This window comes from Zonotrichia albicollis, chromosome 3, assembly GCF_047830755.1.
Source record: "Zonotrichia albicollis isolate bZonAlb1 chromosome 3, bZonAlb1.hap1, whole genome shotgun sequence".
Taxonomy (NCBI): domain Eukaryota; kingdom Metazoa; phylum Chordata; class Aves; order Passeriformes; family Passerellidae; genus Zonotrichia; species Zonotrichia albicollis.
In genome coordinates this window covers 6,716,551-6,733,338 of record NC_133821.1, presented here as the reverse complement: position 1 = coordinate 6,733,338, position 16,788 = coordinate 6,716,551, and the positions used below count along the sequence as shown (strand labels likewise).

Genomic DNA, 16,788 nt, shown 5'->3' with positions numbered 1-16,788 from the left:
GCCAAGCTGTTGTTTCGAGATAATGAGTGTTAATTACAGTTCTTCACACAGGAGGTTTTTCTCTCTTCTTGTAAATTATATTTGTGGCCATGGCTGTGATGTTGGTAACAAGATGTTGCTCTCCCCACTGCTTTTGCCTGTTCAGGTACCCCAAGCTGGCTGCTAAGCACCGGGAATCAAACACTGCTGGAATCGATATCTTTTCCAAATTTTCTGCATACATCAAAAACACCAAGCAGCAGGATAATGCTGGTGAGTATGACCATTGCCAAATGTGCCAGGGAGTTTGTGTGCTTAGAAGTGGAAGCATTTTTGCCATTCTCTCATCATTTTTTTTGTAAACTGTGTTCAGATGACATCAGGCACTGCTGTTGAACAGCTTGAGGTAGTTGGTTAGGTGGACTCAACTCACATGTCCACAGCTGAATTAACTACATCTGTAGTAATAAATAAAAGAGCTCAGAGTGTTGGGTAGCCTCTTTACCAACAGCCATGGCATGACTCCTGTCCATACAGCCCAGTTCCCTCACCAGAACAGGATCCCTGCTTACTGAAGAGACTGGTGGCCTGTGCCACCTCCTCCTCTGCCCCAGCACTGCTTAGAGGAGGGTGTGTTGGTGGGACCCAAACCTGTGAGAGCAGCTCATGCTTTGTTAGATGTTGCCATCAGGCTCTTGGCACTCTTATCTTATGATTATGTCATGCTGTTATAGCTAATCTGCTCATATAAACCGAGTTATATTGAGACATTCCATATAAAATAATTAAAAGACAGAAGTGAATTTGAGAAATGTAATTGCACTCTGTAAGCTCCAGATTTTCCTTCACATTTGTTTATGAAAAGAAAGAGTCCCCTAGAAGCCAGATGCCATTCATATTTATATGCATCCCACACTGTCTTCTTAGTGAAATTGCTGTTCTCCTCCACATTCCTTTCCCCTCAGAGAGGCAAAGCTCCAGCTAGTCTGAGCTCCTGTTGCTCTATAAAGCTGTGAATTTACACATCCCTGTCCCTTGAGATGATCTAGTACAATATTTGCAGTCATTCACTGATGTACCTCCTCCCTTGTATTACTGCTTTCACAGAGACATAAGGCAGGTTGAATACCATGGGCTTATATCATTCAGAAAACACCGAATTTTGCAGGTTCCATCTCTGCCACACACTTCATCTGTGCAATTATATTTCATTGCCTGGGGCTGACCTATGAGATAAAAGAGGGTAAAAGATGATTTATGTCAGATAACAATCTCCTCTGTAATATTTTTTGTGTTGTTAACAGAAGGAAATAATTAAAGTGCTTCTCTTCTCGGTGATGCTAAAAACATTTTGTCTAATGCTAATGGGATGCTCAGCTAACCTTTATAGGGAGTTATAAAAGGAAGATAAATTAAGAGTTAGACTAAATAGATGTAACAATGAAAGTAAAATATCCTGGCCATTTACAAGGAAGTTTTATGGTCTGCTGGGCAACCGTAAATCTTCAGCTGAGCTACCCCACATGCACAGTCCCAGTTCTTGCTTCTCTGTGGCTACAATATTAAATCTCTGGGCTCACAAGGGCTGGCATCTCCAGCCAGGAATAAATGGTGTCCTAGAGGTGTCTGCATCTGCCCATAAGCAGAGCTGGAATTCAAGATACCCACCATGGTGAGTTAAGGAATCTAATAAGGAATCTAACCCCTCAAAGCACTCACATTTTCAGAAGCTGCAGTATGATTAGAGAGAGCTTTCCCTAGTTCTGCATAACAGACTCTTGGTTTAGGTACTCTTGTAAATGACAATTAAGCACACCAAAGTTTTAGAGACCAGAGCTGTTAAGCTGCAGGAGAGACACAATCTTTGCTCCCTGCAAACATCCTCACTCCATTTTTGTTACCTGGTTCCTGCTTCTGTCTTATCCAGACACTGCAGTCTCTGAATGTACTGATGTTCAACTTTCCTCTTCAAAGTAGAGAAAAGCTTTTAGCTTAATTTTATTACAGCTGGAGTGCTGCACTGCAAGGAGAATAAAGCAGACACGGGCAGAGTGGAACTGGATCTTTCTATCTATAACTATGTTCTTTCTGTCAATGAAGTAAGGTCCCTGGGACTGTCAGTGCAGACCTCAATTTCAGCAGAGTAATTGACTGTCAGTTTTCAAGGGCTAAGGAAGAATAGTTTCTCCCTAATCCCAGGGATGTTTTATTCACCTTCTGTCTGGTTCATCTGAACAACAGCAGTTTTTCTGAAGGCTGGTTTGGATGGAGGAGAATGAGTTAGTCAAAAAGTAGCTGTCTTACATTTCTTGAGCAGTAGAAAGACTGTGTGCAAAGAGGAAAGGAGAGCAACACTGTGTACATATTTCCTAATGAACCTATTTATTTTTGATTTGTATTTCATAATTTTTTGTAAAATTGCAACACTGATTTAAAAGGGATCTGGGGCTCTAGTTCTCATCTGGTGAATATCATTTTACAGCATTATTTAAAATAATAGAATAGAATCACAGAATCCCAAAAGACCTGGAGTCTGGAAATCTGGAATCTGGAAAAGATCCTGAAATCATCAAGTCCAGCCTTTGATCATGACTCTGTCAATTAAACCATAACACTGAGTGCTACATCCAGTCACTTCTTGAATACTTCCAGGGATGGTGACTCCAGCGCCTCCCTGAAAAGCCCATTCCAGTGCTTAACAACTCTCTCACTGACTAAATTCTTCTTGATGTCCAGCCTGGCCTTCGCCTAGTACAGCTTGAGGCTTTCTATTGAAGTAAATAGTTTATACATGGTATTAATAATATATTCTATTCTAATTATATGTTTAATACATTTTGTACATTCATTTCTATGTATTGTTATATTATATTTACATTACATTATATATATTATATTATATTATATTATATTATATTATATTATATTATATTATATTATATTATATTATATTATATTATATTATATTATATTATATTATATTATATTATATTATATTATATTATATTAATGTTTCCTATATAACAGCAGAAGTAGTTGTAGTTGTATATAGTTCTGTGACAAAAAACCACCACATTTTATTAACATAAAATAGAATTACTTAGGTGAAGTCCCTTTCCCTGTCTCCACATGAGCAGGTGAGATCCAAAAAGAACAGAGATTGCTGCTTGTGGTTATCATAAATGTTTTCTGTAGCTCCCAGCTCTGAGATAAAGGTTATATGTGTCTCACAGTCATCCTCTATATCTGTTCCAGCTGATTCCAGCGCTTGGGTTAATCTGGAAAGTCACACCAGTGACTGGAACATCAGTTGCACGTGATCAAAACACAAATAGAAGAAGAGTTGTTTAGTGAATTAAAAATAGATTATAGAACCCAGATTGCTATATAAACAATAATTTTCATTTCTTTTAATTGGCAATAGAGGCTGGGAGGTGGGATGCAGGGGGCAGGACAGCAAAGTGGCTGAAGCACCAAACATCAAGTTGTTTAAATTATGTTCTGTTAACTCAGGAGTCAGGGAAGTGAATTCAATAACGTGTCGGATGTCAGGCTGGGAATTTGAGGCATCAACCTGTCTCTGGCTGTGAGGAGTGTGGGTTAGGTGTCATTGTGTGTGACCATTCCTTGTAGGGTCCTGTTTAGGACAGGTCTCGTGGTGTGTGCAATGTGAGCCCTCACCCCAGCCTGGGGCTGTTACAGTTCTGTGGAAAAGTTTCATGAAGTGCTTGGGATAATTAATATTTGTGCAGCATGAGGGTACTGGAAGTGAGAATTGGTGGGAATCTGATGCACACCAAAGAGAAGTCCAAGCTGTTGTCACTCTTAGCAGAGTTTGCAGCCAGGGTGTGGAGAAGTGTCACAGTTCAGGTGATGCCACTGCTGGCTGTGTCACTGTGGTATTTCCTGTCCTGGGAGCACTGGCAGGATGGCACTGCTAGCACAGCCTTTACATAGATAAGTGATTTTTTTTTTCCCCTGATAGTGAGCACAACAAGAGATTGGTAAATCCTTGTTTTAGTGTGTGTCTGAGTCCTTGTAGCTGGGTGAGCAGATGCAAGGAGACATTTGTACGTCTGTTCCTGAGATTGTGACACCCTCTGCTGGCAAATAAATGAATGTATAAAGCAGCTCTGCACAAGCAGCTGTACAATCAGGGCGGAAACATCCCCTTACCAAAACAGGGTTCTTTCTGTCAAGACACTTTCCTCTTAGAAATGTAACCTTGTCAAAAGAGAAGTGTTTCATAGTAACCTATCAATTTTGACAAAGTTTTCACGGAAAAAAATATGTTTTTTCTGGATGAGTTAAATTTACTTTGAAGCAAAAATGTTTTAACATTGCAGAGAAAAATAGTGATTTTTTTTTCTGGACTCATGCAGTACTTCATTAACCACACACAGTTATGTTTTATGCCTGGCACAGAAGCAGGTGATAACCTTCTCCTGTAAGTCTACATGGCAATATGTTATTGATTGTGATTCATTTACTTACCAAAGGTATTTGGCAGCAAGGCTGCCCTGATTTAATAGTTCCCTGAATTTCTGATTCTTTTTTTCCATCTTTGTTTTCCTAACTTTTCTGTCTTATAATATAAAAACGTTGAAAGTTTTGGAACAGGCTGGCGAGGGCTGTAAGCCCAGAAGCAAACATACTCATGCCATATCAAAGTCCCACCACTTTTAAGCTTCTTGAAAGGGAAGGAATTGATTCCAGATTCTCAGGATGTGGCAAGCTGTGTTTAAAGAAAGTGTGTGCATTTATTATTTCAAGTCAGTTCAATCAGAACTTGATTCCTTCCACTCCCTGTGCCACTTGATAATTTTAAAACAGGCCTGTACGAGGGAGTCATCTCCTCATTGTGGGATTAGATCTGTTTCAGTAGCACCACTGGATTATTCTGGCTGTTGTCACCAGGCTTCACCACTTGTGCCTGAAGTGACAAAGGCTCATTCACACATGGACAGGAGTCCTTGGGAGGGCTTAGTGCAGTAGTCTTGAAAATTATTGGATGCTCTTGCTCAAGTTTTCATGGCAAATTTGAGGGTTTTTGATTGTTAGTGATTGTTTAATATTGAGAAGGAAGTCTTGTCTGAGCACAGGAGAGTAAACTGAGGTCTTATATGTTTACTTTGGTTCCTCTGGTTGATGCTGAGCAAGTCACTCATGCTCTGTATGGTCACCAGGGAAGCAACAATTTATGCATTCATTGGAGGAGGATGAAATCTAATTAATTGGAATGCCGTGTACACAGTCAGCATCCTGCTTGTTATTTTTACTTGCGAGACTGTGTGCTGCAAACCAAGGGGACAACCTGGGGTAACCACCCATTAACTGTCCCGCCCAAAATTGTGAGTTCTTTGGCTCACAGAATGAGCCCTTTGATTTCATGTAGGAGTTTAAAAAGTTGTTCTTGAATTGAGTTCTTCGGGGGCACCAGCTCCAGTGTGGGTGGGCGCATTCATTAGTGGTACGGAAGGATATTTCACTGTAGGGCTCCTCAGAAGGCGCTGAGCTGGGAGACCACCAACATGATTTCGTGCAGAGGAATTTCCAGCAGTCTGATCAGAGGACTCTGCTTGTCTGGTTTGGATTTACATCAAGAGGCCAAAAATAAAAGCGCATTTAAATCATTAACTCACATGTGATTAAGTGCTGTTCACCTCTTTCAGTAGCTCCATCACACTTTGTGGTTTGGAGTGTGAGGTGGGAAATGTCTCTCAGTGCTCTGTGTGTGTACACGTGCAGCAGAAATGCACACACACATACAGGCCTGCAATTAAGACTGCCCTACATCAGTTTTCCACTGTGGAGTTACTCCTGCTAAGCAGAGGGTCAGACCCATAGCACAGGTATGTGCACAGGCTGAACTGTGCACACTGATCCTTCCTAGAAGCCATCACATGCCTCTTGTCATAAGCAGAAAATCTGTTCATTCCAAACACAGCTTAGACTGTTCACAGTAATACCAGACCCTCTGTGCACCTGAGCCAGGGGCAGGAGCTCCTTGATGTGGTGGGGCAGCCTGGGACATCCTGACAAGTGTGGTGTGATCTGGCTCCAGCAGCAGGAGAGCAAAACATCTGTGCCCAGAGCATCTCCACCCCTGGTGGGGAAGGACGGGGAGTCACCCCTCTTCTTCCAGCTGGCTTCTCTCAGACAAAGGGGTCATAAAGCAGCTGTAACTGGGATATGGCTTCTCTTGAGTCTTTGGTCCTTCTGACCTGTTCCATGCCTGAAGGCTTCCCCCTGTGCCCAGAAAAGTTCCTGGCAAAGCTGCTCTTGAGTTTGCCAGAGCAAGTTTAAAAATCTGTTTGAATGCTCTTGTACTGATGGAAAGTTTCCTGTGACAGGGATCTTGGATCAGACTCTAATTTGGGACCAACATTAAGCTTTATGATTTTGGAGCAGATTTTCAAGGTGCCATAGAAATATATAGGTAAAAATATAAATATGTGTGTGATGTCTGTGTATCAACTTGCCATTACCTTTTTTTATTCTTTCTCTTTAGTTGAAGAATTTCCATTTTCCACTACAAACCCCACAACGGTCCAAGGCCCAGAACAAGCCACAATTTGCCCAGTGGTGTGACAGTACCAAGTTTTCTCTGGCAAACAACCAGGAAGGACTAAAAAGAGCTTTTAAAATTGTTTTAGAGAAAAGGACTTGCTTAGTGATGGAACATGTCAGGATGACAGTTCTTCTAGTGGAAGGTGTCACTGTCCCTGACAGGAAGGTTGGAAATAGATGACTTTTAATGTCCCTTCCACCCAGGCCATTCCATTATTCCATGCTGATTTCATGATTCTTTAATTTTGGCCTTTTGAAGCCCCCCCCCCCCAAAAAAAAAAGCTATTTCAGAACATTTTAAACAAGTTTTTATTACTCCCCCTGAGCTGAATAACGTTGGGCTCATGGTAGCTAAAGTGCTTGGCTGCTTTACAAAACCAGCCCTAATATAAAAAATACTCAGTCTTTAAAACATATGTAAAATAGCTTTTCTGCAACATTTGTGGCACATAAAGTATGAAATACATGTTGGTGAGTGTGATATAAAGCTTTTATTGCCATTCATTTGGGATGACCCACATAATTCACTCATGATATGCTAATAAAACTGTTCATTCTGTCTCCTTATAAAAACACACATATAAAGATCATTAAACTGTGGTGTAGCTTTGTGCTAACTTCTTAAGAACTGCTGCAAGTTGCATTTATCACCTGTCCCAAATTGCCTTATCTGCTTTCTGCCCAGTAATCAAAGTCTAAAATGCCCAGGAACAGCAGTTTGCAAAATAAGTTTTCTTGAGAAATAACTTTGAAAGTTCTCAAAATGGTGCTGGCTGGAGGCCCAGAGCCATCAATATTCTGTCTGGTCCCAGTGACAGCTTTAAGGACCAATATCTTTTTACCTGCCAAAACTGAGAACTTAAATGTTATGTCATTAAAAGGAAGAGGTTTTCAGTTTTCTAAAATGATATCACACCATCACATTAATCTGAGAAATCTGTACCTTACAAGGGAATATTTCTGAACTTTCCATCTTCTAATACCTTGCTAATTGAGGAACCAAAATTTCCTGGTGGAAATGTGAAAAACGTTATTTGAAATCAACACAAAAGGAACATTTTATGTAAGTCCAGACGTGATCAGACTGCAGGCTCTCCAAGGCAGGGACTTGATATGCCTGGTTAACAGTCTTAGATGCAGCCTTTTTGGGAATTGTAAATATTTGCAATAAATTTACTAACAGACAAAATTTTCTGACATGTCTGTGCTGAAGCTACTTTGAAGACATAGCATACCATAGGGAGGAAGAGAGAGAGAGAGAAAAAAAGAAAGAATATATGTATTTATATACTTTAAAGTTATAGAACATGCTGAAGTCAACAAGGTTAATGGCATGATGAAATTAAGGCACTTTCTCAAGCCTTTGCTGAGTCAGGGCCTGTATGCATGGCCAGGCCTAGAGTGAAACACTTGCAATGGGAGCAGCAGTTGGCAGACACTCTCCTTTAAGAGGGAATTATTTCCCCTGTGTGTTGGAATATTCCTCCAAGTGCTGCTGGCTTTGCTGGGATGCTTTGTTCTGTTTCCCAGCTGAGCTCCCATCTCACACACAGGAGCAGTAGCACAGCTGGAAGTGGATTGGAGCAATCTGGCAGCAGCAGTCCTGGGAGGAATTAAGCGCCTTGCTGCTGGAATGGGAGGCCTAAATTGCATTATTATTTAGAATTGAGTTTTAACTTCATTGCTTTATGGTTTTGCCCTGGTGGATAACTCCCTTTGTTGTGATAGACTTGGTGTATCTTAAGTGTGTTCCCCACAGCAAAGACCTAAATGAAGTTATGGCCTTGCTCAGTTCAGTGTCCAAATCTTATATAACCAAATATTTGGGTTTAAACACCCAGCTGGTCTTGATGTCCTGACAGGATTGTTCACAGGTTTACATTTAGCCATTGCAAGCTATCAAATGGTAGATAGCCCAGTGACTGGCTCCTGCAAATCAGTTTGCAAAACTGTTGATGACTTCAAAGGGAAAAGAATTGGCCCAGAAAAACAGAAAAAATCTGTTTTCCCCTAAACAGATTTTTAAAGAATTTTTTCAGTTATTATTTTTTTAAAGCATGAAAATGTTCTTCATAAAATAACAGGGAAAAGAAGAATGAGATGTAAATGAAAATCAATGTTGGTACTTTTCTTTATTATATATATCTTAAGTCATTGATTTTCAGCTTGAAAACACTGCTAGAAATGAGGTCACAAAATGGGAATTAGAGAAATAATTCTTGTAAAAATATCCTGGGTTTTGTGATTGCAGAAAAAGGTAATCTGAATTTCATGAACTTTGAGGCCAGAAGAATCTTTGTGTTATTAACTATTATTTCCTACAAATCACATCCCAATGAGTTTTGCCCATTGAGCAAGTATGTTAATGTTCTATCCTTAAAAGGATTTGGTTTGATTGAGCAGACAACAGGAGAAACTGAAGTGTCCTTGGTACACTGAAGTGTCTTTGGTCTTTGAGGCTTTTTTCCAGTCCTTGTCTTACTGTTTTCCCTTGACCTCTTGCTGGAATTCCCAGTGCCTTTTTCCTTTTTTTTAATTGCGGACACCAGAACTGGGAAAAATGTTTTTAACATTTGCCACAACAGCTCAGTTGCAACAGAGGCAGTGTGACCTCCCTACTAATTCTTGGATTGTTTTCATACATCCAGACTTAATTATAACTGATTTTGCTTCTGCTCCTTTCAGGGAGGTTGAGGCATAATCATGATGATCCTTAAGTCATTTCAAGGGGCTTGAAACAAAAAAATCTCAAAAGCAGAGAAACAATGGGAAAGAATTAAGATGTGACTCATTTGTAAATCTCATAGTCTCATGGCCTTTTCTGTCTCAGTAACAATTTTTGAACACAAAAATTCTGGAAAATTGAACACAGAAAATTCTGGAAATAATAAATCTATTTGAGGTTTTTCCAAGTGAACTAAGGGATTTGGAAACTTAATAGCTTTAACTTAAAATTGAACTTAAAATTTCATCATCAGGTGCTGCTAGCTAGGCGCTGCTTTGTCTCCCTCTCATGTCTTCACCAATGCTGGAATTAAATAACATAGTTCAAAACAGTGGGATGCAATTGGGATTATCCTGGTGTAAACAGAAGCAGACTTTATTCTTTTACATGCCTGGAATTGGAAGAAATTAGTATTGAAGATTCAAACACCAACAGCCTGTACAGGAAGAAATTCCTTCACTTAAGTCTTGTAACACAAGGGGTCCCCAGAGCACTGCTGCTAAAGCCCAGCTACACTCGCTACCAAAATCTCACTTTTACTTGAACACAGATACATGAAGTTAGTTTTCCTTTGTTAGTCCCAGAATCGTCTTATTTGCTCTTCAGTAGTAAAACAAAAGTTTAAACTCTGAGTGAACAACTTAAAAATTGAGACAGCGGTAGGATAACCTCATACTATAAAATAATGTGTGTATAAAATCTGCAGGGCTTAATTTTATTTTATTTTATTTTATTTTATTTTATTTTATTTTATTTTATTTTATTTTATTTTATTTTATTTTATTTTATTTTTCCAAATTCCTGATGCAAATCAGCTGCTGCTGTCTGCAGTTGCTTTAGGGACACCTGCACAAGACTAACATGGCAGAGGTCAGGATGAGGCCCTTGGGGATGTGTCCTAGAAATGATTCTTGTCACTTACGTGCTGCTGCAGGGTCACGATGATTTGTGAAACGCGAGTTCGGTGCTGTTCTTCCTGGGGCACTTGTAGGCCAGTAGTTTTACATTCACTTGCTTCCTGCCCTCAGGGTCACTGGGACTCCTGAGAGACTTGAGAATGAAGCTTTTCTTTGGTGTCATTTGAACACCTGGCTTTTCTTCTTAAAAAACAGCATTTGATGGTGCTCTGACAGCATTCTTCATGATAATGTTACAAGTATTGCATTTATTGCTTGCCTCCATTGTAACAATGGATAAGAAAAGGGAGGGAGGAAACCTGAGTTTTCAGTAAAAAAATAGAAATAAGTGAAAACAATCTTTCTGGATGCTTGAAAAACATGTCTAATTTACTATTTAAGGTATTATTGATTCACCTGCTTTGCTAGGTTTAATTTGAGAATAGGACAGATGGTATCACAAAAATAGAAAGATGCCAAGATGCCTCTTCTTTTTGTTATATTTACTGTTTATCACATATAACCTGAAACATATTTCCACAGCTGGTGCATTACTGCTTTACTAATGTAAAGTTTATGGCCAAAGAGTATTTTTATTTTTATATTGTATTTAAGGAGGTGGCAAAGCAAATGATTAAATTGTTTTTACAAGGCCGTATAGAAAACTTGAGAAGAAGAGACTCAAGACTCCTAAATCCAAGTAACCTCTTAATCCTTGGATCATTGTTCTCTGACTTAAGAAAAGGTAGCTGGGAATTGAGCTTTCAGTCTTTCTCATTCCTTCTATGGAGGTTTTGAGACATGTCTGTCAAAATACCCCAAAACTTTTTGGGTGAAGCTCTAATCAATCAATCAATCAATCCACATCATCAGTCTGTAGATGGGGTGAGAAAGGAAGAGAGATGATAAGGGTGGGATCATCTCACCTAAATCTGTCTAAAAGTTATATATTAGTAATTCAAAAGTCCTGGCTTATTTCTGATCGATGAAGTGAGACATTTCTAAAGGACATTTTGATTTTTTCTTAAAATATGAGTCTAAAGTTGGGAGAATTTCCTTTGGAGGTGCCTTTCTCTCATTGCCACTTATTAGGGATACTTGAACAATTAGGTCAGACTAATTACCTAACAATTAGAACTCAGGCAAGGGGAATCTTACCCATAAGCAAATCAACAGATTTTTGATGTGTTCAGGTTTCTGAGGGTGCTTGGGGTATCCCTCAGTTGTGTCAGCTCCATGTTCCTCTGAGTTCTGGAGGAAGTGTTCCTGGTGCTTAGCACCTCCATTTCTGTCACTGCAATTACACGGACCAACATATATGTGCCTGCATGTATGGAGAGTGTGTCCCTGTTTATGCCTGGCTCAGACAGTGTCTGAAAGGTGTTTTAGGACCAGAGTTGTGGGGCTGTTTCTGTATGCGCCCCTGTGTTTTTGTGACTCACCCCATTCCTGGTGTTTGCTCACCCCAGCACTGACTGGGAGTAAAAAACCCCTTTTCAAGTCCCAGCTCTGACTTGTCTGGAGGATGAAAATAAGCCTCTGTCCCCTAAAAGAACCCCAAACCAGGAAAAAGTGGATTTGAGGAGTAAGAGACACTAATTTATTTCTCTTCTGTGTGCACAAGGTATTTGTTGATTCATTAAGTGGGCAGAGACCGAGATCACGGCTTTTTCACAAGGCTGTGTGGGCATTCATCTTTATTGTGGGAACATGCACAAGTCTCTTTTCCAGTGAATATTGAATTATTTATCTGGAGTGGAACATCTTTAATAGGAGAGCTGAATCACCCCAGAAACTCCCTTTGGCCCAGACTTAGGCATCTAAATGCCTTGGATGCTTGGGAGCACACAACCTTCGCCCTCCTCTGCATTTCCAATGGCTCTCTCAGTGACCTCCCACTCATTTGCTGCTCAGAGCTGGGGATTTTATGAGGCAGAAACATGCCTGGAAAGGCTGCTGCAATGCTCAAATGGGCAATGTATTTACCCTGTGGGAGTAAACCCTAATATTTAAGTAACTTTAAAAAAAAATGGGAGGTATTATCCTAGATCACTTGGGTGAACTGCGAAATTATATTCAAAGGAATATAGGATTCATCTCGCCTGACTTCACCTCCCTGAAAGTGAGGTGTCTAGTCTGAGCTAGTCCTTTGGGTTTCATCTGTAATTGATGCAGCAAGGAGAGCATATGTGCAGTGAGTCACACTGGTCTGAATCAGGTGTCTCGGGCAGCTGGATGGAATTACCCTCTGGAGATGCTCAGTCCCTCTGAGCAGAGAGGGAGCCTACAGAACCAGCTTGGACAGGCACCCAACTCTGAAATGGCTGAACAGAAGAAGTCAAGGCAGCACTCAGATCTCAAGGGTTTTGTTGAAATCCCAGGGGGGAAGGTAAACTGTTCAATATGGAGTACAGGGTCATGTGTATTGCAGTCACAGCTCCTCCATGGAGAAGAATTAATCTATACAGATTAAAGTTACAATATTCTGTTGAGCCAGCCTGGGGAAAAAAAAAAAAAACAAAAAAAGGGCAGGATGGAGAAAAAAGAGAGTGAAAATATGGATCCTTTGTTTTTAATCAGACTGTCAGACTAGTGGAATGATATTATTTTCTTACCTAAATTGCTGTTTCTTAGCCTGTTCCTTTCTCCTACCAGAAAACAGTATTGGGTCTCATATAATATCAAACTGTGAATCTGGAAGTGATCAGGAAAGGTGGTTTGTTTTTTTAAAGGAAAAATAAATCTCAGATGGTTTGATTGAGACTGCGAATATTTATGCATTGTTCCCCCTTTTCCCTCACTGGTATTTCACCAAGTTCATTTGCGTGTGTTACAGGATAAATCTTACAGGAGGGCAGTGGAAGAAAGCAGTAAAAAGGGAAAACATCAATCAGTGATCCAGGGTAGCAGCAGGAATTGTTCATTTTTGTACATGGATCACGGTTTGTTGTACTTGCCTGGGCTTGACAATTAAGAACCTTGCAGTTGTGCCGAGATCAGCCTCAGATAATTTCTGATGTTGGCTACAAAAGACAAGATGTTGCTGGGCTTCAATCACTTTGAAGCCTTGTTGTCACAGGAATAATCACTTAGAAAAAGGACCTCATATATTTGTCCTTGACTTGGAGAAAATGTTTTGTGACAAAGGTTTATTTAATAAAAATGCCATGGGTGGTGTGAGTAACCTGATTTACTGGCAAATGTGGGTGGAATTTTGTGAATAATAACTTGCTTTGGAAAGTAAAAGTATTTTCTGTTAAACTGTTTGAAACACAAGGTTATTCTCCTTTTAATTTGGAAATGATATGTTAATTTTGAAGATTGTCACCATTTAAAAAGTGATGCAAAAATTATGGGATGTCTAGGCAAGACTTACTTAACCAACCATCCCCAAACATGACTTCCTTGTTTTCATGTTTGTTTAGAAATCTTGCTTTTTTTTTGCTTAAAGTTTGTTTAAAAAACTATTTTTGCTCTCTTTTCACATAAATCAAATGGTTTTTATGTTCAGTTTGCTTAAAAATCTATTGTTCTTCATACTCTGATTGTGCCCTCTATGCTTTGAATCTTTTTCCATAATAACTATCACATGAAATCCCTACCTGCAAGAGGTTCCACACAAACACATAAAAAATTAGTCATCTCACTTCATTTTAGCTATTTTAAATTTAGGTAGCCAGTCTGCCTGTGTGAGAGAGGGAGAGAGATAGAGAAAGTGAGATTGAGGCTTCTCTGGTGGTAATTCAGCTTTTCCTAGGCTACTATTTTAAGATGGAATGATTTGCCTTCCAGTGGCTCATTCAGGCCACAGAGATTGGTGTTTATGTGCTTTGTCTGCTTTGCTGTTTCTCCTTGTCCCAACATAAAACAAGGAAGGAAATATTTGGAGTTCAAGGAAGGGGAAAAAGAGTCCTCGCCTGACCTCTGCAAATGCTGTGGGTGTGGGCAGTCTGAATCAGTTCTACTTTTTCCAAACAGTTTTTCTTTTACTACTTTCGAGTTACTTTCCATTTTGCTTCAGCCTTATTTGACCCACAGAAAACAGAGATGGAAACGACCGATGACGCTGGGAGTTTTATGGCTGGTGTTATTTCAGAGGTCAGATTAACTGATTAAAATAGTCTCTTTTGGCTTTAAAAGCTTCTGGAGAAATCCTAATCCCACTAAAGTCAACAACAAAACTTCCATGAGCTTCACGATGGCCAAAATTTCACCCTGAGTACCTGTTAATGAATCTTTGTCATCTGGCCCTCTCCTTGACTTGCAGGATTGCTCCATGCATTACATTTTCCAATGTTTTGTTCAGATGTAGTATAAGTACTTCAAGGCACAAGGGTTTCTCTCCATCCCCTGGAAATAGTTGCACAGACTAATAGTTTAAGGAAGTTTTTGCTTGAAGAATTGAATGACAGAGCCAAAGTCTGTTCTTGGTTGAACTGGAGTAAATATGGAATAGCTTGTTGACAATGCAGTTACTCCTCTTTTATGTCAGTGTAACTGAGAGCACAGTTTTGCCCAGTATTAACTTTTGTTACATTATTTGTATTTCTGTGCATGTCAGAATTTGTTAATCTCATTGTTCAACATCAAGTAACCTTCTGCTGAAAACAGAATGTCAATGTGAATTAGGTATCATCAGCTAAATTGAACCTCACCCTGTGCATTTGACAGATGGTAGTACATTCATTAAGTGTTCTGTGGTTGCTTTGAGGTTGGAAAGTGCTATTTTTCTGGCCTCTAACTCAGAATTCTTAAGTAAAGTTGTTTAAAATCCTAGTTTTGAAGGGAGAAGAAAAATCACAAAAAGCTCATTAAGGTTTTTTTTTACTAATATTATTGTTTATTATTGGTGGGATGACAGGGCAGGACTGTCATTGCTAGAAGTTGTCTTTGGCTGCATAAGTAGCCCAGAATGAAGTAGAGAAGGCTGAGAGAGATGGTTCCACCATGGATCTTGTCTATACATGGGTAGAATTTCTTGGAATTCGAGGTTGTATTAAATATATCCCAGCGAAGGCAATATGATGCTGGTGCCTTTGTGCTTGGTGATTCCACTGTCCAGAAAAATGGTTTCCAAGAGTTCAGACATTTCAGCTGTAGCATGGATAAGCTGATGACAGGGCTCCTCTCTCAGAGCTGATCACATTTGGGATCTCTGAGGTCCTTCTGAAAGTCTGCAGGGTGGGGAAGCAGTTGGAGGTAGAAGTTTCAAAAGCAGCACAGAGCCACATACTCAGGCCTGGCTCTACTTGGTGTTGTAATGTTGAATCCTCCACCCTGACATTACCAAGACAATGCAGGGATGTGAGTAGACACTTCAGGAGAAGTTCTCCCACAGCTCATTTAGGGGTCACCAAAACCAAGTGTAGAAGAGAAAACTCCACTGAACAGAGAGGAAGCTCTCAGGCTGTTTAATTCAAACCTATTCTTTTAATTTTACTCACTTTGGGGAAGATTAATCCCACCCATTAGCTGTTATCAGCAAAGCTATTTAGTTCTTTAATGATGTTTCCCAGAGGACAAGTTGCCAAGGGAATTAGGTGCTCAGCCACTTCTGAAATTCACTGTGGGTGGTACCCTCACAAATGGGGAATTAGGAACCTTTTAGATCTTCACATCTTTTTAAATGTCTTCATCCAGTCTGGTGCTGACTGGTGTTCACATGGCCCCTGCCTTGGTGAGTGCATCCTCTCCCCTATGCTCTCAGTGGAGACAATGTAGAGAGTCACCCAGATTTTCATGAAATAGCCACAGTATGGGAAGTTTAGAATTAAGTCCAAGTTTAAGGAATTAATCCAAGCTGAGTTTGGTCAGTAATGTGAACCCAGACAGTTCTTTCCTCAGGAAAGAGTTCCATAGCTGTAGGCTACTCTGAAGAAGTCATTTCCTGGTCTCCATTCACAATTTTTCACCTTTCAAATAATGCATAAATATCTACCAGGCAAGAGAGAAAATTAGATTCTTTTACACATCCTCCCAGTTTGAGGTGGGGATTTCCCTGAGTATCTTCTCAAGGAACATAAGATTTTAAATCCTACAGATAGATCTGAGTGTGTTAGGGCACCTAGAAAGTAGGATTTGCAACATGGATATTTGAATATGGATTTCAAAAATGCCTTGGAAATCATCAACAGGCTTTAAAAATCTGACCCCATGCACCTAAAATCCATTTGATGTGGCAATTTATGGATTTTAATTCTCTTAGTTTTTCAAAACTTTTTCACTATTTAATTGGAAGGAGAGCAGTTCTCTCTTATTCACTATTTTCCTATTTTCCAGGCTGTTGTGAGAAATTACTAGGATCTAAGATGTAGTTTACTAAGAAATGGGGTCATTGGTGTCACAAGTAGTTGTTCAGTTCTTGCCTGTCAGGATATAAGAAGGTCCTGACTCTGTGGTGATTTCAATGTGAGGTGTCAGCATCCTGTGGGCTCCAGCAGAGCCTGTGAATTGGGTCACAGATGTATTGAGCCCTGAACATACACACTTATTTCTGGCCTAAAACTGCTGCATGCAAGAGCCAACTATGAATTCAGACAGTTGTTTTTCTTGCTGTCACAAACAGGATGCACTCCAGGCATTGTTTTTTGGGACAGCCATGACGCACTTTGATAGAGC

The 16,788-nt window shown here is 39.8% G+C and overlaps 1 protein-coding gene across 2 annotated transcripts in view; it reads left to right on the top strand.

Moving 5' to 3' along the window:
- CLIC5 (chloride intracellular channel 5) overlaps positions 1-16,788 on the top strand; it is a 71,620-nt gene that overhangs the window by 28,212 nt on the left and 26,620 nt on the right. For both annotated transcript variants that reach the window (XM_074536529.1, XM_005490362.4), the window contains exon 4: positions 146-252. In XM_074536529.1, coding sequence (XP_074392630.1) covers positions 146-252 — 107 coding nt within the window. The remainder of the gene's footprint in view (positions 1-145; positions 253-16,788) is intronic.